The 24,350-nt window shown below is 32.0% G+C and overlaps 1 protein-coding gene across 8 annotated transcripts in view; it reads left to right on the top strand.

The window, feature by feature from the left end:
- Positions 1 to 286: 286 nt before the first annotated feature.
- Positions 287 to 24,350, top strand: part of LOC127723533 (putative leucine-rich repeat-containing protein DDB_G0290503) — a 62,936-nt gene continuing 38,872 nt past the window's right edge. For all 8 annotated transcript variants that reach the window (XM_052230182.1, XM_052230177.1, XM_052230180.1 and 5 more), the window contains exons 1-5: positions 287 to 1,135; positions 14,176 to 14,283; positions 16,492 to 16,560; positions 17,871 to 17,978; positions 19,718 to 19,747. In XM_052230182.1, coding sequence (XP_052086142.1) covers positions 333 to 1,135; positions 14,176 to 14,283; positions 16,492 to 16,560; positions 17,871 to 17,978; positions 19,718 to 19,747 — 1,118 coding nt within the window. In that variant the 5' untranslated portion in view covers positions 287 to 332. The remainder of the gene's footprint in view (positions 1,136 to 14,175; positions 14,284 to 16,491; positions 16,561 to 17,870; positions 17,979 to 19,717; positions 19,748 to 24,350) is intronic.

Raw genomic sequence — 24,350 nt, 5'->3', positions numbered from 1 at the left:
AATCAAAATTATTACAGAACCCTTGAAAAACGTAGCTTATAAGACTTGAATAAACAGGACTTGTCTTTATTTAAAGATAAAGAACCTCATTAGAATGTTTAGGAATTTTGTCAGGTATGACATTTTGATGATATCTAATATTTAAATTAGTGAATCAGTTATTATCGATTTAAAACATCATACTTCAACTTGAAATGAAAATTTTTTATTCTAATAATATCTTGTGCATAGTCAACTATCTAAAAGCCATTGACGTCATTCTTACCTGTAAGATACACCTTTCTTGTGACTGAAAAATAAAATGTAAAAGGAGGCTTACTAATTTCGTGAACATGGCTCAAATTGCAGCACAAAAGTGTGATTTTTCCTGCAAAGGAGTGGCGGTGTTCTACTGCAAAGGATGTAGTCAAAGTATGTGCCTCAGTTGTAGACAAAACGTTCATGAAAAAGTTCAACAATTCAAGGATCATGAAGTTGTTAACATTGAAACCAAAGGGAGTCTTGCTTTCAGACCTCAACCAGTTTGTGACACTCACAACAAAACATTTTTTTACTATTGTAGTACATGTGATTGCCTTACATGCACGGAATGTATGACAAGTAATCATAATGAGCATAAAACTGAAAAGATTAAGAATGTCGCAGATGCTCGTCGTGAGAATGTTAACCATATTATAGTTCAGTTAAAAACGAAAGTTGAAATAGCCAAACAGAAACTTGAAACAATTGAATCAAAACATTCACGTCAAATAGAATCTGACTGTGAGTCTTATGTAAAGAGTGTTGAAAAAACTACAGGAGAATTACATATGATAATTGATCAGCATAAACTAATACCAATAACCACTGCTTCTGACTTTAAAGATAATGAAAATCATGTTTTAGAAGGAAATAGAGATTTCTTTAAAAGACGTCATAAAGAAACAGCGGATCGATTATTGAAGTTTGAAAATCTTTTGCAAGAAACGCACAATAGTACATTCCTTATCGAATGGAAAGCTCTGCAAACTGATGTCCAAATCATAAACGAAGAAACTGATGACCCACTTTTGGACCCGAGTGGCATTGAAATTTTCAATCAGGATTTTTTTATGAAATCAGTCATAGAAGAAATTGATGAACAATTCCAAATGAGGTTAGTGATAAAGAAGGGTAATTTTTATTTACTTTAGTTCATAAAAGGTTCAGGCTCGAGAAGGCTTTTAACCGTGCATAAGTGTGAAGGTCTTACAACACTTGTCATATTATCAAGTTAAACATGTAAAAAAATAATGAATACTCAAAGATGGTAAAAAACCGGTTATGCAACTAATGTGAAAAAGAGAGCCGAAAGATACCAAAAAATACCTTCAAAAAGTCGAGAACCAGCTCAAAACGCCATGGCAAAACATAACGAAAAACGAAAAAAAAAAGACCGACAATAAGGTGATATATAGCTAAAAAACGTCACTCGTCTGTTCTATGTTCCTTTGCAATTTCAACGAAAGATGAGGAACTGGATCTTCCGTCACTGTATTGGATACCTACACTACATTAGTGTCCTTACAAGCAATGTTATATTGCTGGGTCTTCCAAGTGATCCACGAAACCTCTTTCTAAATTATTAACACCAATTTTATCAGCAATCAAAGCCGGGCTTCAAAGTTATTGTGAAACTACTTTTTCTAGAGGTGGCGAGAAAAAAACGTTACTCGTCTGTTCTTTGTTCCTTTGCAATTTCAACGAAAGATGAGGAACTGGATCTTCCGTCACTGTATTGGATACCTACACTACACATGTCACATAAGTGTCCTTACAAACAATGTTATATTGCTGGGTCTTCCAAGTGATCCACGAAACCTCTTTCTAAATTATTAACACCAATTTTATCAGCAATCAAAGCCGGGCTTCAAAGTTATTGTGAAACTACTTTTTCTAGAGGTGGCGTGAATTAGATATGGATACTAAGAAATTCCAACGATCTTGTAGAATACATATAATGCAATATAAGACTCTCTCATCTTGCAATAGTATTTAAATTTTGACTTTTCTACACTTTACACTCCAAGTATTCCCCATTGCAAACTGAACGATTTGGTCCTGCTTTGTTTCATAAAAAAGAATGGCTTACGTAGATACTAGTTTCTTGTCTTAGGAAGGGATACATCGTAATTAATAAAAAAATAACTCTGATTCAAACAAAAAATTCTCTGAAACTGACATTATCAAGATGCTTGATTTCTTGATTGACAACATATTCGTCACGTTCGGAGGACGTGTTTTCCAACCAACAATCGGCATTCCCATTGGAACCAACTGTGCCCATTTTCTTGCCGACTTGTTCCTTTATTCAAATGAGGCTGTTTTCATACAGGAACGTTTTAGTAGTATCCTTTAACCTCACTTTCCGCTATTTAGGTGATGTTCTCTCACTAAATAATTCAAAATTTGGTGACTATGTTGAACGCATCTATCCCATCGAACTTGAGATAAAGAATACAACAGATACAGTTAAGTCAGCCTCATATATTGACTTACATCAAGAAATTGTCAACGATGGTCGAAATTGACAATGATGGTCGGTTGAAAACAAATCTTTACGACCAGGAGATGATTTCAGCTTCCCAATCGTGAACTTCTCCTCATTTCTATGTAGCAACATTCCAGCAGCACCTGCAAACGGGGTATATATTCCCCAGTTGATACGATATTCCCGGGCTTGTATTTACTATCATGATTTTCTTAATAGAGGGTTGCTGTTCACAAGGAAGCTATTAAACCAAAATTCCAAGTGGGGATGTTAAAATCGACTCTTCGTGAATTTTACGGACGCCATCACGAGTTCGTTGACAGTTATGCAATATTATTTTCACAGATGACAACGGACGTGTTCCAATTGTCGTAACTACAGTCCAGTCTCCTTTCTCCCGAATGTGACCTACCGAATTAGACTTATCACCGGGTTTGTACTGATATGAGCAACACGACGGTGCCACATATGGAGTTTGATCTGCTTACCCTTTCGGAGCACTTGATATCGCCCCTAATTTATGGTGGGGTTTGTGTTGCTCCGTCTTTAGTTTTCTATGTTGTGTTTTGTGCACTGTTGTGCTTTTGTCTTTCCTTTTTAACCATTGCGTTGTCAGTTTATTTTCGAAGTCTGAGTTTGAATGTCCCTTTGGTATTCCTCGACTCTCTTTCGCTAAATATCTAGAAAGAAATCATAGACATTTGGAAATCAAAATATCTAGAAATTAATTTCGATCATTCTGAATAATCGGATGAAATGTACAAATGTAGCAACATCATCATTCAGATCAAAATACACAGAAAACTAAAAACAAAGGAGATAAAACCTTATTAGAAACCTTGGTAAGGTATTTATGTATTCACGCAAGGTGAGAAGTTCGTGCTCAGCTATCAGCACCACTCATCAATAATTACTCATGCCAAGTGAAATACGCTGATACGTCAGATTATTAGCAGAATACATATCTATTAATAAATGTTTAGCACGTTAGTAATACATTTAATTATGTATTTGACCAAACATGTCACGTAAAGAAGGAATATAATACTATTTTCTATATCTGTTTCACAGATGATGATGAATACGTTCCAATCGTTTTAACCACAATCCCGTCATCGTTTTATCGAATGTGTCCTGCCAAATCAGACTTATCACCTGGTTTGTACTTACAAGAGCCACACGACGGGGGTAACTTGCGGAGCAGAATCTGCTTACCCTTCTTGGGCACTTGAGATCACCCCCGTGTTTTGGTGGGTTTCATGTTGCTCAGTCTCTAGATTTTTGTTATGTGTTTTATGTACTGTTGAATTACAGGCTACTGACTTGGGACAGGCACATGCAGAATGTGGCGGGCTAAACTCGTTTGAAGGCGCCAATCTTCCCCTAACCTGGGACAATGGTGTAACAGTAAAACATAAAAACAAACTTTAATTAAATTCTCCGCTGGGCGCAGCTTGATACGACCGCAGAGGTCTCACACTGAACTGTTAGGGCAAGTATGGACACAACATGTAAGCTTAACACAGCTCTGAATTTGGATTGCGATTGAATATTTGACACAGCATGTAGGTTTGTGACACAACATGAATATGGTCAAAGAACTGAAAAATTTCAATTTGGACATTTACCTATTATGATCCAATATAAAAAATCTAAATACATGTTTAATACTTCCATGGCTAGAATCAGCATCTTAAAGATCCCTAATAATTCAACTTTTGATGAAATCAAACAAAGGTTTAATTAAGGACCCTTTCGACCTCAAATGAGGACCATTTGATAACGGAGCCCAAAATCAAAAATCTAAATAAAAGGTTAGGTTCATCATTTCAAAGAACCCGAAGTATTCAATTTATTTGAAATCAAACAAAGTTTAATTTTGGACCAAACTTTCATCCAATTTGAAAACTGTGCAAAAAATTTAATTATATGCTTATATTCAGCATATCACAAAATCCCAACAATTCTTTCCGTTAAAATCACATTAAGTTAATATTGGATACTTTGGACCTTAATGTAGACCAGTTTATAAAACGGGCCCAAAATCAAAAATTAAAAAAACTCTGTTAGATTGTACATATTAAAGAACATCAATAATTAATTTTTTTAATAAATCAAACAAAGTTTAATTTTAGACTCCAATTTGGACCAACTTTAGAAACTAAGCCCAAAATAAAATATCTATAACATGTTGAATTGGGCATATCAAATAACACCAATAATTCAATGTTTGATGAAATCAAACATACTTCAATTTTGGACTCCAATTTGGACCAACTTGAAAGCTGTGCCCAAAATAAAAAATCTGAATACACGCTTAGATATAGCATATCAAAGAACCCCAACTATTCTTTTTTTAATCAAACAAAGTTTTACTTTGGACCCTTTGGACCTTAACGTGGACCAATTTGAAAAGAGGCTCCAAAAGTAAAAATCTAAAAAAAAAACATGGCTAAATTCAGCATATCAAAGAACACCAATAATTCAATTTTTGAAGAAATCAAACAAAGTTTAATTTTTGACCCTTTGAACCTTAATATGGATCAATTAAAAAAACAGACCCAAAATCCAGATAATAAATACCCAATAAGTTTCAGCATATTAAAGAACCCAAAGAATTCAAGACTTTGAATCAAACCCCATTAAAATTGCTTCAGAAATAAGCAATTTAAACAAAGTATTACAAAATAATTATTGTTGGCCCCTTTATTTTAAACTGTTACCGTCATAACCCCTAAAATCAATCCCAAACTTTACTGTATGATATAACACCTTGCGGCACAATTGAATACCAATAAATAGACTTATACTCAAGTTATTGTCCAGAAACCAGAAAATCCTAGTTTTTCGGCCCCTTTTCGGCCCCTAATTATTAAACGGTTTGGACCATGACCCCCAAAATCAATCCAAACTTTCCTTTTGAAGTATGAAACCTTGTGGTAAAATTGCATATTTACACACAAATTATTGTCCTAAAACATGAAAAACACTTATTTTTGGCCCCTTTTCACTACAGAACTTCGACAATTACCCCAAAATAAATCCAAACCTTTGTATTTTGGTGTGAAAGCTTGTGCTAGAATTTAAAAGAGATCCATAATCTTCTACTAAAGTTATTGTCTGTGAACCAGAAAAATTATTTTTTTTGTTAGCCCCTATTAGGCCCCTAATTCCTATACAGCTACTATAATTACCCCCAAAAACAAACCCGAATTTTGCTTTTGAGGTAAGGAACATTGTCCTAAAATGTAATGACGATGCATACACAGTTATTGCCTGCAAACCAGAAACATAGTTGTTTTTGACCCCCTTTCGACCCCTTATTATTAAACGGTTTGGACCATGACCCCAATAAATCAATCCTGACTTTTCTTTTGAAGTATTGAACCTTGTGGTTAAATGTCATAGAAAGCTATACAATTATACACAGCTTATTGTCCTTAAACATGAACAATGCTTGATTTTGGCCCCTTTTTACCCTTATTACTAAACAGCTACAACAATAACCACCGAAATAATTCCCAACCTTCCTATTGTGGTATGGAACCTTGTGCTAAAATTTGATAGAGATTCATACACTTATACTCAAGTTATTGTATGTGAACCAGACACATGATTGTTTTTGTTAGGCCCTTTTTGATCCCCTAATTCCTAAACAGCTATGACAATAACCCCCAACATTTATCCCCACCTTCCTATTGTGTTGTGGAACCTTGTGCTAAAATTTAACAGAGATATATACACTTATACTTAAGTAATTGTCTTAAAACCAGACAAATAATTGTTTTTGGCCCCTTTCTGACCCCTAATTACAAAACAGCCACGACAATTATCCCTAGAATCAATCCAAACCTTCTTATTGTGGTATGGAACCTTGTGCTAAAATTTCTTACACATACATACACTTATACTAAAGTTATTGCAAACCAATTTATTTTCTATGAACTAGTAATAATTACCTTTTTTTGTCCCTAATTAAAAAACCGCTAGGACAATAGCCCCTCAATCCCAATCATCCTTTAGTGGTATGGAACCTTGTGTTAAAATTTGATAGAGATCCATGCACTTATACTCAAGTTATTGTTTGCGAACCAAGATGTCTTCAGACGCAGACGCAAACAACACCATAACATAATACGAACGCAAATAAATTTGCGGTCGTTCAAAAATCAGTTGAAAAAGGTTTAACTCATCAGATGGATACAAATAGAAATACAGCTAACAAACACACAGAGTTGACGTGGACGGGTACTTATACATCCTGACAACAAAAAGACACTAAGTAAAGATCTGAGAGTACTCGCAGTTACTGACAGCTAGTGCAAAGCCAATAACAACTAATAAAACAAGACATGCATCTAAGACTAAAATATCAATCAGTACACATCCAATATCCAATGGATTTAGTATAAAGACGTCATAAACAGTCAGAGAAAAACATAACCTTGTGCAATGTCAAGTTAAGGTATCGACAGATTGTAGAGCGTATATCTAGTTAAACAAAATCAATAGTAATACCAATAAAAACAATATTAAAAGATCTAATTACAGTGTTGAATTGGTAACCTTTTAAAATAAGTTTGATTTAAAGGATCAGTTTGTATTTTACATATGTGTTTAAATATCCCTTTGGTATCTATTGCTTCGTTATAATCTGAGTGAGGGGTTTTCCTTCAAACCTTTTCTATGATATATTGAATCCAATGACACCGAGTTGTAATAGGATATATTATCAATAATATCGAACTACTTGTTGAGAAGACAATGTGTATATCTGTTTTCCTGGGATATCTGAAAATTAATTGATTCTGTGATTAGCATAACTATATGTATACTTTATTTATTTATGCAATCGTGTGTGTACAGACTAAAAGAGCAGGAAGAAACAGTTTCCAGTCTTACAAAAGAGGCAGTACTAAAAGACGAACTGAAAGGAAAACAAAAATCAAATAAATTACCTATCAAAGTAATTTCAAAGGGCTGGATTTCGAATAAATTAAACCGATTTAATTATTTGTAAATCAAAGAATCATACTTATTAACATTATGATAGTGTCTAACTTTCCAGTTTTCAACGCAAAATCATTAATAAATGAATTTATTTCCAAAAGACCGAGAATAAATAATAACGTATACTTGTGTTTCAGACTACCTATGTAATCATAAATACCAATGAAAACCCTGTCAGTGAGTGCTTTATTGTTCAGACGAAACATATAAGAATTGAAATCTGCCGATAACTTTTCTACGTATTCAGTACATTAAAGTTGTCCGGCCTATGAAGTTTGATAATACAGTTCGTGCAGCTTCTTTAGAGAAGACATGTAAAAATTAAACAACCAGAGAAAGGATCACCTCTCATAGATGTTTGTAAATTTGAAGGATCTTTATCATAAAGCCACCCTTATTTCTAGCAACTTTAATTGTAGTATTATTAACCATGTTTCCTGGCGAATATTAGAGAACTAAATAAACTTTCTTTTTCAAAAGATCTAATTGTGTATTTTAAGGGAAGAAGTTAATTTCATATGACCAACAGAACAAAATAAAAGCCTCTGATAACCTTGTTTACGTTTAATTCACACGTAATAGAGGTTTCTCAACATCTTACGCACGGACGAAAATCGCCTTAACTTGACGTAACTTGCCGTAACGAGAAAAGAGGGAGCACTCATTTATTGAATGATTTTGGACTATCGGATGTGTACTTCCTTTCATTAAGATATGCATGCAGGGTTCTTTTAAACCATTTTGAGTTGTGGACATATTATTATATTGAATGCGAGTTCTCTCTGATGTGTACTTAGTGACTTAGTGTCCTTTTTTTGTTGAGATTGGAGGGGCAATGAATATTTTTGAAATTTATCTAGGCTCAGATCAAAGGTAAAAAGTCCTGCGCAACAAAGAGGTAAATTTAATCTAGGAGTGAACGACTCTAGAAACAAATCGGTTTTTAATTTGAAAAAAAAAATCCTTGGGTCCGAGATAACTTTGTTGCCTCAAAGCTATAAAATCCAAATGGTCAGTTCTTCACCTTACATAATTATTATTGAACTATTTTCTACCTATATTGGCAAGAAAATGAATAACGGGAAATACTGAAATAGATATTTGAGAAAAAAAAGTTCACTTGAAAAGATATTCTGTAATGTATTGTTGATTTTTGTTTTATTTTCAAGGCCTTTCTTATCCTTTTTGTCTATGTTTTTATTATCGTACACTTATTAGTATATTAGTATAATTTAAATTGTTTCAATGTACATTTTAATATCTATATTACAATCAGTTCTGTTGGTGCTGTAGCACTCATACTTTCCATTAGAATACACACAACTATACTTATTATATATTACTTACAATATAACTGACTCCCCCAAAAAACTTTTAAAATACATATAAATAAATAGCGGTTTTAACGACATATATATCAAAGAAACATAAAAAATACCGCCTTTTCTTGCTGTTAGGAGTGGTTCCCAATATTTATTATTGAATACTATCGAATAAATGTGGAGATAAATGAAGAAATTAAACTGTTTTAAACCACATCTTATCTCTTTTTGCGTTTTTATTCAATATGTATGTATATTTATCGAAGTTGTTTTACACTTATACATGTATTAATATTAATCAGAATATATGAAAAATGGGTTATGGTTAACGAGTAGACCTTTCTTGCCACCTTTGATTTGTTTATGAAGTGACCGAATTTCATTTCTCTGTGACTTTCAAAATTCAATCTTTATTATTTGTCAACAATTATTAAGGATAGGAAAAGATTAGTCTACTTTGTTTGAACTATAAGAACTAGCTAAGAGCATATGCACTGCTGATATATTAGTCTGTGTGGCCTATAAATCCACGCAAAACTTCTCTATAATACAGTGATCTGCTGGAGTTGTGGTTTTTAAAGTCCAACGCGCTGGGGTGTAAAGTCTAGCGCTGTAGATCTAAAGTCGAGCGCTAGAGATGTTAAAGTCATATGAAACGAGTGACTGGTGAAAAATAATGTTTATTCAGTTCTTGAACCAATGCATGTATATATCATAAACTTAGTCTTCTGTACACGATTTTATCATTTTTTACGCAAACATATCGTATAATCGTCAATTTTTTTTTCTCTCTGTCTGTTATGATGTGAAAATATGGCAGCTACTTAATTGTCGTGTTTTGAAGCCGTTGTTTACCGATTGTCACCTTATAGTAAACAATCAACAAAGAAGCATGGATATTGAGCACGTGTATACCATGTACAATCAGATAATAGTTCATTTTAATGACAGATCCATGCGTATTGCGATCACCGGAATTTTACGAGGAGGGTCACGCTAAGGTCACTTGCATATGGACAATATGTCGGCGAATTGCTTCCTGGAAGCAAGCAATTAAAAAAAAGTAAACTTCTTCTAAATGTGGACAATTTTAAAAAATTTCTACAGAAAAAAGTATATGTACACAAGTTTTATAATGAAAACTATCCATTTAGTTATAAAAAACATATGCATCATTTTTTTTTTAATTTGAGGTTTCGTATGACTTTAAGTCCAGAGTTGGAGATTTAATACCACTTTTCAATCCTTTATCAGATGTTAATATCGTGGTGAAATGCATGGAATGCTCGCCACTGAACGTTTTATAAAAAATATCCAACAATCATTCAGTCAAATGCAAACCAAATGCGCAGATTTTTTTTTAACAACGACTATCAAAAACATTGTTCTTTTTAAATGAATAAGGGAGATAAATTGAACGTATATTCGACATGTAAATAAACGAAACTCAACGTAAGGTTACGCAACATTCAACAACACAAAACCAATTGGAACACTAATGTTTAACCACAACAATAAATTACAAGGTTGCAAAATGAATATTAAATTGTTTACTGTTGTCTTTAAACAGGCTGCAATATCGGTAGAAAATTTTACTGCATAAAATTACAGCTCCCTAACGATACGTTCGTCGAGTTTCGTCCGTTCGTAAGATGTTGAGAAACCTCTAATGAGACATCGTGATAAGGAACTTTACATAGATTATATTTTTATGTTTGGTTTACCTTATTAAGTAATTTAAAAATAGAAAATAGTAGATTATATTTATGGACATTTGCTTTACGCCACATTAAATAGAAATAATACAAAATGTTCAAAAAATGTACAAATTTTGTTTAAGATACCGTTTTTTTTTGTGTCTTTTATGTCATATTTATGATTCTAACAATGCCCAAACTAATATTTGTTTGTTGTTAATCTGATACATTTTCTTTCTGTAAAACACACCATATTAAATCCACATTCGATAAATAGGATGTGAAACTAAGCTAAAATAAATAATTAATGTGTACTTTGATAAATCTAATCGACCTGTGAAAAAACCACTGTAATTAAAAGCTTTATGCTTAAATGATCACAGCTTTAAAGTAATAAACCAATTATGTCATATTCTCTATTTCATTATATTAGAGAGTGGAGCATGCATATTAGGAGACGCATATCCTGTCAATGAACCTGGTTTACTTTTTTTATATCCCTCATTTGCCTTAACTTTGTTTATATATTGTAAAGGAATTCGTGCGATTTCAACACCGAAAAACTATTAGTGCCTATTATTTAGCCCTACTTACTATATTAACAATTACTCAACTGAAAATTATTGTGTATATTGTAACACCCAGATTAACGAATAAAAACTGATTAGATAATATAATTTCCCTTTCATGAGATTGTGTGATAATGTAGTATAGAGAGTAGGAAACTGATAGAATATACGTATGTGTTCAAAGAGTCTTTAATATTAAAATGCTAATGACATCTGCTTAGTCTCAATATTGGATAACTAGTTTCAAGGTTGGAAACATTCTAGTAGAAGAAGCAAACTAGTTATATTTTAACAGTTACTTGATATTATCATAATGTAAACGATTTGTATAAGGTTTCCCAATTAAGGATTCAAATACCTTGTGAAAACCGTGTTGGGGTTGGTAGCTGCTTTCAGTTCATTCGTTATTTAAACGTGTTCTTTTACGATCTTTTCGACTTACAAGTTGAAGTAATAACCGTATTAGAATTTTGTAGTTAGTTTAAAGTATTACAAAAACGTCCAACATAATGAAGACGTTTTCTGATAGTTAATTTTATCGCTATTTTACAAAATTTTTCTTAGATCTTGCTGACTGATAATTTGATTTCTCAGCGGAGTCGAGTGATATGAAAAATTATAGCTAGAAACTAAGGGTGCACGTGGCGTTGCTAATGAAATTGACATGAAATTGACAACGTTGTCATAGGTAAAATAGCGATAAACAGATTATTATTGGTCATCTCAACTCGATTACTTTTCTCATTGATACCGTACCGGCTCAAGCGAGAAAATCAATCTCGTTGAGATCATCAACGATATTCTATAATTATTTTAGACTTTGAAATCGTTTAAAAGAAACGAATAATTGTTATCTTACTTTCTAAATGATTTCAATATCAACTTCTAATTCTAAGAAATTTCAAAATAGAACAGGAAACGTATACATTAATCGTGTTACATCATCGGCACATTCATACAATCAAGTCATCAGTGAACACAGTTATCTTTAAAAAAAAAATAGTGTCTCAACTCTCTGACCTGTTATTTTGATCAATAATTTATAAATAGTTAGTGATATCGGAAAAAACCCATAACGTGACTTCCATCTTTTATATTGATTGACAGAAAGATAAGTTATTTATATCTGCTATAAAATATGGTGTAAAATATTTTCAATGAGCGGAACCGAGTTAAAAAGGCATTTCAACTGTTTTTGAGATATTTAAAAGATAAAAAAAAATCGGTGAAAGTTTTGTCATTAATCTTTTTATCATCATCGACATATCGTCCATTTCCGTTCATATGGTGGATAATGTCCATAATTATAACATACCAAATTTGAGATATATTTTCCAGTCAAATGAAGCTATCATACATACAGTTTTGGGTATTTTCTATCGAGGGAAAACGGATTTGTTTTCACGTTTTATCTTACCCTGGGCTTGAGACATCTGACACATGGGACGACTTTCTTGCAAAACATCAGAAGAAAATATTACAAACAGTAAATCGTCTCCTACTTGACATTTTCAAACAACAAGCGTTCAATTTATTCAATGGTAATCATTAGCTATTATCTACTAGAAAACTACAAACAGCTCGAATCCCAATATTAGAATCATTTGACGCAAATGGGAAACTCACTTCAAACAATAGATACAACAATTTGAATATGTTCAGAATGTATACCCCTTACCAAACGGTGCTAATAAGTTGCACAAAAGATGCTCACATTAGATGTAACGTTAAAAGCTAACATGATTGAACATGAGGTTTTTAACATGCAAATTAGGTGAGCATTTTGTGAGCAAAAAATGCACGTATGAAAATAAGCTAATTTGCATGTTCGAAACCTCACATGCAAATGCTCATATGAGCTTTCGTTTCACATATGCATTTTATCAGATTGTTCATATGAGCAGCTGCTCACATTTTGCACATGTGAAAATTAGTTGACCCATTTTATTTTGTTATCTTATTATCTCGAGATGATGATGATTAAATTGTAACTAAAGATCAAAACAAAATGGCTGCTTCAAAATAGGATAAAATTTAAAATTCAAATAAAAATCTTGAGTAGTTGAAAATAAAATAAATGAACACATCATGTTACTTGTTATTTGTTAATACTGTCAGTTATGATTTTCATATTATTTTGTACTTTTTGTTAATAAAATAATAATGACAGCACTGAAAACATTACATTACATTATAAAACTAGTTTATGGACTTACAAATTTAGTACATATTTCAGAAAGTTGAAAACAGAAATTATTTATATACATGTAGTACTTATTTGAAGCACATGTATACTCCCATAAAGGACTTAAAATTGTAATATATTTCAGAATCTGAAACAAAAATGAAATAGAAATGATAACTTACAAATAATTAACCACAGCCACACTGGTTTTATTAGATACCAACAATGTCATAGTTTAAAAGCACTAAAATATGGCTTAATATTTTTCATCTCCATCTCACTCCAGATTGATGCTCTAAATTTGAATTTACAGGAAGTACATGACTGGGCATGTCCGTTTGAAAAAACTCATATGAGCAATGATCTATGTTAGTGTTTAATGGTTAGAAGAATGGACAAACTTTTCTAAGTACAAAACTAACATCAAACTAACGTAGATAATAAAAGCTCGCTTGAGGTTTGAATTGCTCATATGAGTATTATGTTAGAATTTTTGGGGCACATATGAACTACCAAACTGCACATGTGAGCAATCTGATTTGCATACAATTCTTACTTGCATCTTATGTGATTCACATGTGAAACTTATGTGCTTTTGTTAGCAATTTCTGTACCGGTCACGTTACTTGGTCAGTGATGAAACAATAATGCACATTCTTTTCACGTTCACTGTGGCATTGGTTAAATGTGTTTGATCTGCCTAGTAAATCAGTCAATATATGTGTCTAGAACATGCTCTGGTTTCTTAAATTCTTTCTCCTATATCAATTGATTATCATTAATTGTGTAATAAACATTTTGAGTTTATAGCTGTTTGTTGGATGTGCATTTCTTTCATGAAAATGAATGCAACTTTATATCTTAAATTTATATATTCTATTAGGATATTTGAAAAATTAAAAGAAAAAGAGAAAAAAGTAAACGAACTGTCTGGCGAAAATGAGAATTTAAAGACAGAAATAAAAGAAAGAAAACAAAATGAATTGTCAACGTAAGTAATGATTATGTATACATCAAGTTTTGTTTGATTTTTTGACGAACCAAAAATGTGAATGGCGATTAAATATACAATCAGATTAAAGCAAACAATGCCAACGTTTTTCTCTCAACAGCAATTCTTTTATAGAACAAGATACTCGGCTGAAATATGCTAAATAAACAAGGGAATGATTTTCTTTTTACGAATGTCATTATTACATGTATTATAAAAGTTTTCAAAAAAAAAGAGGTGAAAAAAGAGGCGGAAGATACAAATGGAACAAAAACAATCAGTCGAAGACCATGACGACAAATAAAATCGAATGAACACAATAGCCTATAAAGTACTTTGCAATACAAAAACAGGACGTGATCTCAGGCGCTCAAACATATCCTACTTTACTGGTAACATCCACTGTGTTGCTCTTGTTAAAAGTATGTTTATGAGTTTACGAGTTGTATCAGGTGAACATATATCAAAATTTTGCAAATTGGTGAATTTCCCATGTCTCACCGAAAAGCATCAATAATTTATTAACCATATGGGTGTTCAACATGTTATATACCTCATTATGTCAAATAATTACTTCGTAAATAATTTTTGATTGATTGTGTAAAAGAGTAGACCTGGAGTATTGGAGATAACTCTTACAACTGTATTGGAAGTCATTATTTGCATTTTAACCCAGTAGTTATTGAAGCAAAGACTTAATATAAGCATTTATGTAACACCTATGTTGTTCACATTTGGTTATTAAAATCATTCAGCATCATTCAACAAAATTCGACAAGCTTTAATATACCAAGCATATATAGCATTTCTTTAATATGAAAAATTAAAAATCATAAACTGATGAGAGCTGATCTGCTTCCAAACCAGGTTCTTCGTCAGCAGGTTAATGCAAGGGTTGTGGGAACAAACGATGTATGACTTGCAAGCAAATACTTAATGCCCAGACTTTTAACAGACATTCCACTGGTACAAAAAACATAAAATTTTGTGATTTTACTTGCAAGACTACAAATACTGTGGATATTCTACAATATAAATGTTAATGTGGTCAACAGTATGTTAGAGAGCCGAAACAGACATTTCACATATGTTTGAACGGCACTCGTAGGGACTATGAATGTAGGCCAGACATTACTATTAGTCGACATTTAGGAACATTTGGCCACACTGAGGCAGATCTCAATCGACTGACCATTACAATTACTGACCACAACACTGATTGGTCTAAGGAGGAGAAAATCACTTGCGTACTATTTTTGATAAGAAAAAAAAAAAACATTGGTACCACATGAATCTATGAAAAAGTATTGATCAATTCGGTCCGTGCTGGATCCATAACTACGCAGTCTCTGCTATAATTACTTAACGTTCTTCAATTTTGCCATTTTCGAAATTTTAAAGCTTGGTTGGGTTCAAGATTGTTTAGGTATAATCAGAATAAATTGCTATGATACATTTTACATCATATTGATGATGGATATTTGATATCCGAAATATTTCTTGATATTAGTATTTACTGTTTCCTTGTTTAATATTGGTGTTGGTTTGTATACTTTTTGAGCGTAGGTATAATTCATTTATTGTGTACAGTATCGTTTTCCATAACAATCTAACGCCTTCGGTAGAAAGATCGTTGAAGACTTACACACACAAACACACACACACACACACACACACACATATTTATCATAATAATAATATCACGATTGATAGAGACATTGACACTGAACGAGACCATTTGTTGTGCCGAAATTTTTGTCAATATGAATACGATTTTATTATTTATTATTATTTATACTTCTTCGTTTTTAACCATCTTATATCAATACCATTGCACACATTTTAAGACCGTTATAGAGTTTTATTATCTATTCAGTAGCGCATATATTAGACGTTCCGTCAAGTATTAATGGAGTAGGTTCACGAAGAGCTAAAATTAACCCTTATCTTTCAATGTTTTTTTTTTTTTTTATTCAGGCCAAACTATCATAAATTTCACTTAACAATAGTGTGATGTCACTATCAACTTAAAACCATTTTTTCAGACATCAAATTGTAAATTAAGTATGCATTATTTGTGTTGTTACGTCAGTTTTGGTTTTCAATTAACGACAATATATATACTTCAAAGATCTTTAAATATAAGAATTGAATGGTGTTTTTGTTTGAGACATACAAACTAAAAGCAAGTGATGATCACATTTTTAGCACAGACGAGATAGCTGTACTTAAAGGAGAACTGAAAGGAAAACAAGAACAAATAGACGACCTATCAAAGTAAGTCGCAATCCCTGGATTTTGATGAAATAAAATCGTTTAAATTAATCGTAAATTAAGTGAACATTCGTTAGACCAGACTTATCAGGGTTTTATGTTTGGCTTTCAAGGTTTCACCACAAATTCCGAAAAAAGAAATATATTTCGAAATTACAGACCATAAACTTTTAACTGGTATTTGTGTTTCAAAAAGGCAATGTTATCCATAAATAACTAATGAGGTGATTTAATGATCTCATATATTCTCGCCCGCAGCAACTGCGAGATGACCCCTTTTTTTCTTTAGCATCATATTGTGGAATCTAATTTGATGTTATAATACTATTGTCATAGTTCAAAATGTTTGAACAAGTGTATTGATATATTTAAGGGGTAAACTCTGGTTTAATCCTCTTTTAAGTTTTGGGGAAAATGCATCTATTAAGGGGTCAAAAATTCTCAATCAAAATGTTAATCAATTGGAAATTGTTGTTCTTTATTTTATTATCCAGAGACTACAAAATTCGAAATGTTTTCAATAATCAAGAACCATAACTCTGGAACGGTAATGAGGAAACAACGAAAATCAAACTAAATATGTGTTGAATGGTCGAAAACATTATATTGAAATGTCAATCAAATTGAGAAGTGATTATCCATTTAATATGCAGAAACCTTTATTGCATAACAATCAAGTACCAGAAACTCTAGAACGGTAAAAATGAAAGCAACAAAAATCGAACTTAATTTGTATGTAGTGGTCCAAAACATTCTTTTAAAATTTCAATCAATTTCATAAAGGGGTTCTCGACGTCAGTCATACTAAGCCTGTCTGTAGTAGTGTAAAACATTCCAATAAAAAGTCAATCACTTTGAAAAGGATTTCTTCATTCTTACTCAGAAACCACAAAATTTCAATTTTGCAAACAATCAAGTACTGTTAATATGAAAAATCTTAAATTGCCTTTTTAAACTATAAGCGTTCAATCTTTTAATTCTTAATCATTTGGTATGTACTACAAGGAAACTGCATACAACTCGAATTCCATTATCAGACAAAAATGTGAAACACAATCCAATGAATACATCAATCTGAATATGTCAACAATTTAAACATGTTAAATAAAATTTTTATTAATTGGTCAGTAAGAAAACAATCATGGACATTTGTTCATTCGTAGTTTCTGAAATACTTTTCCCTATATCTATATATGTTGATTGTTATTAATTTGGTTTTTTTTTTAATATTTTGAGTTCTCTGCTGTTTGTTGAGTGTGCATTTCTTTCACGTAGAATAAATTCAACTTTCTATCTTTAATTTATACGACTAGGTTATCTTGTCAATTAAATGAAAAGGAGAAAAAAGTAAACGAACTGTCGGAAGAAAACGAAAATCTTAAGAAAGAAAGAAAAGAAGGAAAACAAAAAGAATTGTCAAGGTAAGTAATAGTTATGTGTGAACCAGGTTTTTTCTTTTCTTTTTGAACGAACCAAAAATGTGAAAATCGATTAAATGTAACATAAGATTATAGCAGGCAGTGCCAACTTTTTTTCTTAACATAAATTCTTTTAGAGTATATTGAATATCGACACTCGGCTAAAATTTGTTTGATTAAGAAGGGAATTGTATCCTTTTTAAGAATGTCTCGATCAAAAAATTTTTTCATAAGAACAGGTGAAAAATAGGCGGAGGATGCAAAGGGAACAATAACAATCACAATTCGAGAAGAAACACAATGACTAAAAAAAAGTCGATGGAACACAAAAAACAGCCGACCAAATACTGGAAGATACTAACCCCACCAAAACGCGGTAATCTCAGGTACTCCATCATATCATACTTTACTGGCTACTTCCGCCTTTGATAAGAATAAGTATGCAGAATCTGTTATAAATAAACAACCAGTGTTGTCTTTGAAATTTTCCAATAATACAATAGTGGTTTGGTTTTAAATTTGCATAACGTTCAAAAATGTTCAAATTTGTTTAAATAAAATCAGATTAGAATGATAAAATTCATTTTAAATCATACTGATGAAGGATATTTGTTATCCGAAATATTTATTTCGATAATTTTATGTTGTGCCGAACCTTTTGTCAATATGAATACGATTTTGTTACTTCTTATTCTTCGTACGTTACCATCTTATAACAATACCGTTGTACAAATCTCGTGAGTCTTAAGACGATTCGATTATTGCGCTGAACGCATCTATCCCATCGAACTTGAGATAAAGGATACCACAGATACAGTTAAGTCTGCCTCATGTCTTGACTTAAATTTATAAATTGACAATGAGCGTCGGTTGAAAACAAAACTTAACGACAAAGAGATGATTTCAGCTTCCCAATTGTGAACTTTCCATTTCTATATAACAAACATTTCAGCAGCGTCTGCATACAGAGTATACGTCTCCCAGTTGATACGATATTCCAGCGCTTGTATTTTCTATCATGATTTCCTTGATAAAGGATTGCTGCTCACAAGGAAGCTATTAAACCAAGAGCTCCAAGCGATGGATTTGAAATCATTCCTTCGTAAGTTTTACGGACGCCATCACGAGTTGGTTGGCCATTATGGAATATTCGTTTCACAGATGCTAATGGATATGTTCCAAATGTCGGAAGTACAATCCCACCCCCTTTTTCCCTAATGTGATTTACCGAATTAGACTTATTACCGGATTTGTACTAAAATGAGCAACACAAGGGGTGCCACAGTTGGAGCAGGATCTGCTTACCCTGCATGAGCCCCTGAGAGCACCCCCAGTTTTTGGTTGGGTTCGTGTTGCTCAGACTTTAGTTTTCTATGTTGTGTTTTGTGAACTGTTGTATGTATGATTGTCTTTGTTTCTTTTTAGCCATCGACTTAGGCGGTTGAATGTCCCTATGTTAACTGTTGCCTCTCTTTTTTCAAAACGTACGAAAGACCTCAAGTTTTATAATGTCATGCAGACGCTTAAAACAAATGAAAAGAAACTTGAATTTTTAACATCTTACTTTACGATCTTTTCAAAAATAATCACAGAAGGGAATCTCCATCAGACTTATCCTATGATCTAAAGAATCCACCAATGACCAAGATTAGTAACAGGAGATAAAATCCTGACTATTGAACTTTTATGACAAGCATAACGACAAGTATAACATATTTTGTTTTTCTATTTTTCATGTACAGACGGAAAGAAAAGGGAAAGACCATTCGCAGGTAGGTTAATATACTTTTGAAAAAAAATTGACAATGAATATCGGTGTTTGCATCGAAATCTCAATCTGACGTCATCAACCAAACTACACAGAATCTGATTAGCTATATGTTTTTATCAACGTCAAAGTTGAGCTTGCACATCACGTCATACTTCGTGATCACCTGCTGATCGGAAACCTTGTCTTTAGTGTCTCATCAAGAACACACACGTTTAAAAGATGGATATTACTTTTATTTTGAGGTAAGTTTGTTTAAAATTATTATATCCTTTTATTGCCAAAGCCCGTATATTTTATTTCATTGGAGAATAATAAGACATCTAGATAAAACTGTACCTACTCTTTTAAAAGGGGGGCTTAATATAGTTATAAGTTTTTCTGGCTACTTCAAAACGGCAAAGCCGACAGTCCGTGTTTATAGAAAATGAAAATCGTATGTATAATTTTAGGCAAGTAAAGTTTACTTACTTGTGATAAAAATCATGTCTCCTGAATGTGTATGAAAAAGGGCTATCAGACTGACATACCATGGTCATATTATTATGGAGAAAATAATTCAGTATATTTTGAGCATAAATTTTCAAATTATTCTTCATGCACATGTGTTCCATTTTTATTGTTGGTACTGTTTCATTGGATTTTTATAACCATACATATATTACAAACAAAAAGAAGGGGTATTAAATGAGGAAAGAGAAAAAAGAGTAAAACATATGCATGTACATTTGTCAAAATTTTAACTGTATCATGGCAAAGGTTGTGCAATCATACAAAATATCTTATCTGAATTAAGTAACTTATCGTAGGAATTTTATACATTGAGATGACTAACTTTTATAATTATTCAGTATGATGTGACAATTTTTCAAAAACAATATTGATTTCATTCATGTTTTTAAATCTGATATTAACATTTTAATTCTCCACACCGTGTGTTCATACATAAAACAAATTTGATTTATTGGTTTAACATACTTCAATAAGTGATATAAACACATCAGTGTTAACTATCAAAATTGACATTAGGTCTGTCAGTTGTAACTATATTGTCTTGTACAGATTATGATGAAATTTATGTTTATCAACAGACACTTTTCAATTTTTTGACCAGGTTAATTTTAATCAGTATATGCATATCTTGTTTCGATCAACTCTTTGGGCTTGAAATATTCAAGTTATGATTTAATAGTAATCTTTTTCTTTTGTGGAAAGATTATCACCACACATTATAATGAAATTTCTAATACCCAGAGAGTCAATGTCAAACTAGAGGTCTTCATAATGCAAGCATAGATATTATTTTATCTTACCTCCTATACATTTCTAGGAATGTGATTGGTTAAAAGTGTCCTCGTGGAGACCGTGTATATTTCATATTAGGTTAGTAGGGAGGCGGGGCTTATTTCATTCACGGTTAGTAGTGGAGTTACTTCCCTTTATATTCCATATTAGGTAGTAGGGAGGCGGGGCTTATTTTATACACGGTTAGTAGTGGTGTTACGTCCCTATATAAAAACAAAACGGCACTGAGAAAAAAATCGTAAAGGTTTCAATAGACATAGAAATTGATGATTAAGATTGAAATAAATTAATAAAACACATTTAAACCTAACAAGTTGTTATTGTTGGCATCTGTTTTTGTAGGATCAATGGAAAAAAGTAAAATCACAAAAATACTAAACTCAGAGGAAAATCAAATTGGAAAGTCCTTTATCACAAGGCAAAATCAATGACAAAACACATCAAAAACGAATGGACATGAACTGTCATATTCCTGACGTGGTACAGGCATTTTCAAATGTAGAAAATGTTGGATTAAACCTGGTTTAATAGCGCTAAACCTCTCACTTTGTACGACAGTCTCAGGAAGTAGTTTTTTTAATTCAAACAGTATTAAAGACTCTCTCATTTTGATAGGTCACTAGTCTAAATTTCACACGTTAATTAAGATAGTCGGTAACATAAATTCGTTACATAGTGTGCTAGTGACGTAATACGGTATATATGGGGTCAGTAAATTCTATATGGGGATTCGAGTTTCGCTCTCACCCCATATGGAATTTACTGACCCCATACATACCGTATTAGGTCACTAGCACACTATGTAACTAATAATATTGTATTGGGTGTACTTAAATGTTATGCTTCACTCAGTTTCATTCAGTCAATACAGATAAAGTAATAAATAAACAGCGTATTGGTTAAGCAGTCATTATATCTAAGAAAGTGTCAGTTTTAGTATCATCATGATCATGTAGTTTAAACTATGTAATAAATATTGTAATTTAAAAAAAAAACTTTTTAATTTGGAAATGCGGTTTTAATTACAAGGTTACATTCGAGTTCACTTTTATGTATGTGAAGTAAGCGGCTGGTTCGTTATTCGTTATTCGATATTCAATATCCAACCGGCTGCTAGCAGTCGGTTGGATATTCATATTTAGTTGAAAATGATAAAAATTAAAATATTCGATAACATTAAAAGCATGATTGTCATAGTTAAGAGGAGTGAAAAGATGTGTGGGAAATCGTTTTCTGACCCCTTCAATCTGTCGTAAATTCTCATTGTCAAATATAAACCCTTATATGAATTGCACATTTGTCTTTATGAAATACAAATGTTTATCATTTAACGATATCAATGATGTACTTTTATATATAATATTTCTGAAAACAAAAACAAAAACGATCACTCTAGAAACATTTAAAAATAGAAATAGAAATATTTATGGAAAGACCGAAAAAAAATATCTAATGAAAACCTACCGGAGACCGCTTAAATGACGATGAGATCGCCCCGGTCTTTCAATGTCTATAAAATTCGATGATATCTAAGTCTATGTATATATAAAGATGGTATCAAAAGGATTTCCCAGAATAATGCCATCTTCAATATCTACGGAGGGCTTACATTGTCACTTTTCAGCTAAAAATTGTCGAAAACTCAGGACAAAGGCCACAGGGCGATGGTGGGACCCCCCTGATCTCTCAATCTTCCCAATATTATGCAGATAGTAAGTTATTATAAAGATACAAACGAGACCAAAATCAATTTTGGTAAACTTCTTGTCTTCTATGTTAACGGAGGGCTCAAAGTGCCAATTTGATATTCAAATTATATAGTATAACCTACCGGAGACCGCTTAAATGACGGTGAGACCCCCCTGGTCTTTTAATGTCCTTAAAATGCAATGATCGTTTAGATTATGTATGTATACAGATCTTATTAAAAGTATTCCCCAAAATAATGCCATCTTCGATTCCTACAGAGGGCTTAAATTGTCACTTTTCGGCTAAAAATCGTCAAAAAACAGGTCAAAGTGCACAGGGTGTTGGCTAGACCTCCCTGATTTCTCAATCTTCATAATATTATGCAGATAGTAATTATCCCAATGATTTATAAATTGCCAATAATAATGTTTACAATTCTATTTTCAGTATTTTGATGACTTGGAAGCAATAGTGTTATACCACACAAGATAACTAAAAGTAAATAATCAACAAAAAAGACTGTGCTCTTCCTTTATTTTGAAAATGCAACACAAGGAAATTATGTATCGTATAAAAACTTCAGAGATGATTTTTGGATCTATGCATGAAAAGACATGTTAAAAAATATATGTGAGAATTATTATTGAAATATATTAGCAGACTGATTAATAGACGATTCATGATATGTCACATGTGAATTAAAATAAAAACTGAGGAATACAGGAATTGTCAGCATGACAACAAATGAATATCAAAAAGTTGAACAATTTATACATTGATTCTGGAACAAAGATGACAGAAAATAAAAATAATGAATCAGAGGAAAATACTTGTTTCTTGTAGTGATTAACATACAAAAGGAAATAGTCAGATAAAACATATTGTTGTGATGATATAAAAACTATGAAAAATAAAATGTTTATGAATTTGTGTGACAATTATTACTAAGATGTCAATACAGACTGATAGCTAAAGATAACAGTGTATTGAGCTGATGTATGGCATGCTAAAAAGTGATAGTAAACCAGTTGAAAAACATTGAACATTGAAGTCAAACAATGTTTAGTATTGCAACAAATGGATATCAAACAAGGAACAAACAACTAATTTGATTCTAGAAATGAATGACAGAAACATTTTTAAGATTTGAATGTAATTTGGATGTATTGAAAAAAATAGTGTAGCAGGATTTAATATTTCAAAATAAATTATGAGGCATAATTTAGATCAGATATATATGAAGAATCATCAGACATCTTAACAAAACTTATTAAGTAGACATTTACTGTTTTATCATTACTTCAAATCCTGCATTAACCTACCTGCGTTGCTAGTCTTACAGACGAGATAGGTGAACTTAAAGGAGAACTGATAGTAAAACAAGAACAAATAGATGACCTGTCAAAGTACGTCTCCATGGCTGGATTTTGACTAAATGAAACCGTTTTAATTGATCATAATTCAAGTGATCATTCGTAATACCAGAACTATCGGGTTTTTTGTTGTTGTTTTTTTGTTTGTTTGATTAAGGTGTTAAGGGATTAAGCAAGCCATTATTAGGTAGACCAGCTATTCAGGCTTTAGATATTATTGATAAGGTAAATGTTTCGTCT

This window comes from Mytilus californianus, unplaced genomic scaffold, assembly GCF_021869535.1.
Source record: "Mytilus californianus isolate M0D057914Y unplaced genomic scaffold, xbMytCali1.0.p SCAF_13, whole genome shotgun sequence".
NCBI classification, from domain to species: Eukaryota; Metazoa; Mollusca; class Bivalvia; order Mytilida; family Mytilidae; genus Mytilus; species Mytilus californianus.
Note: the sequence above shows the minus strand (reverse complement) of the source record. Positions and strands in the feature narration are given on the sequence as shown.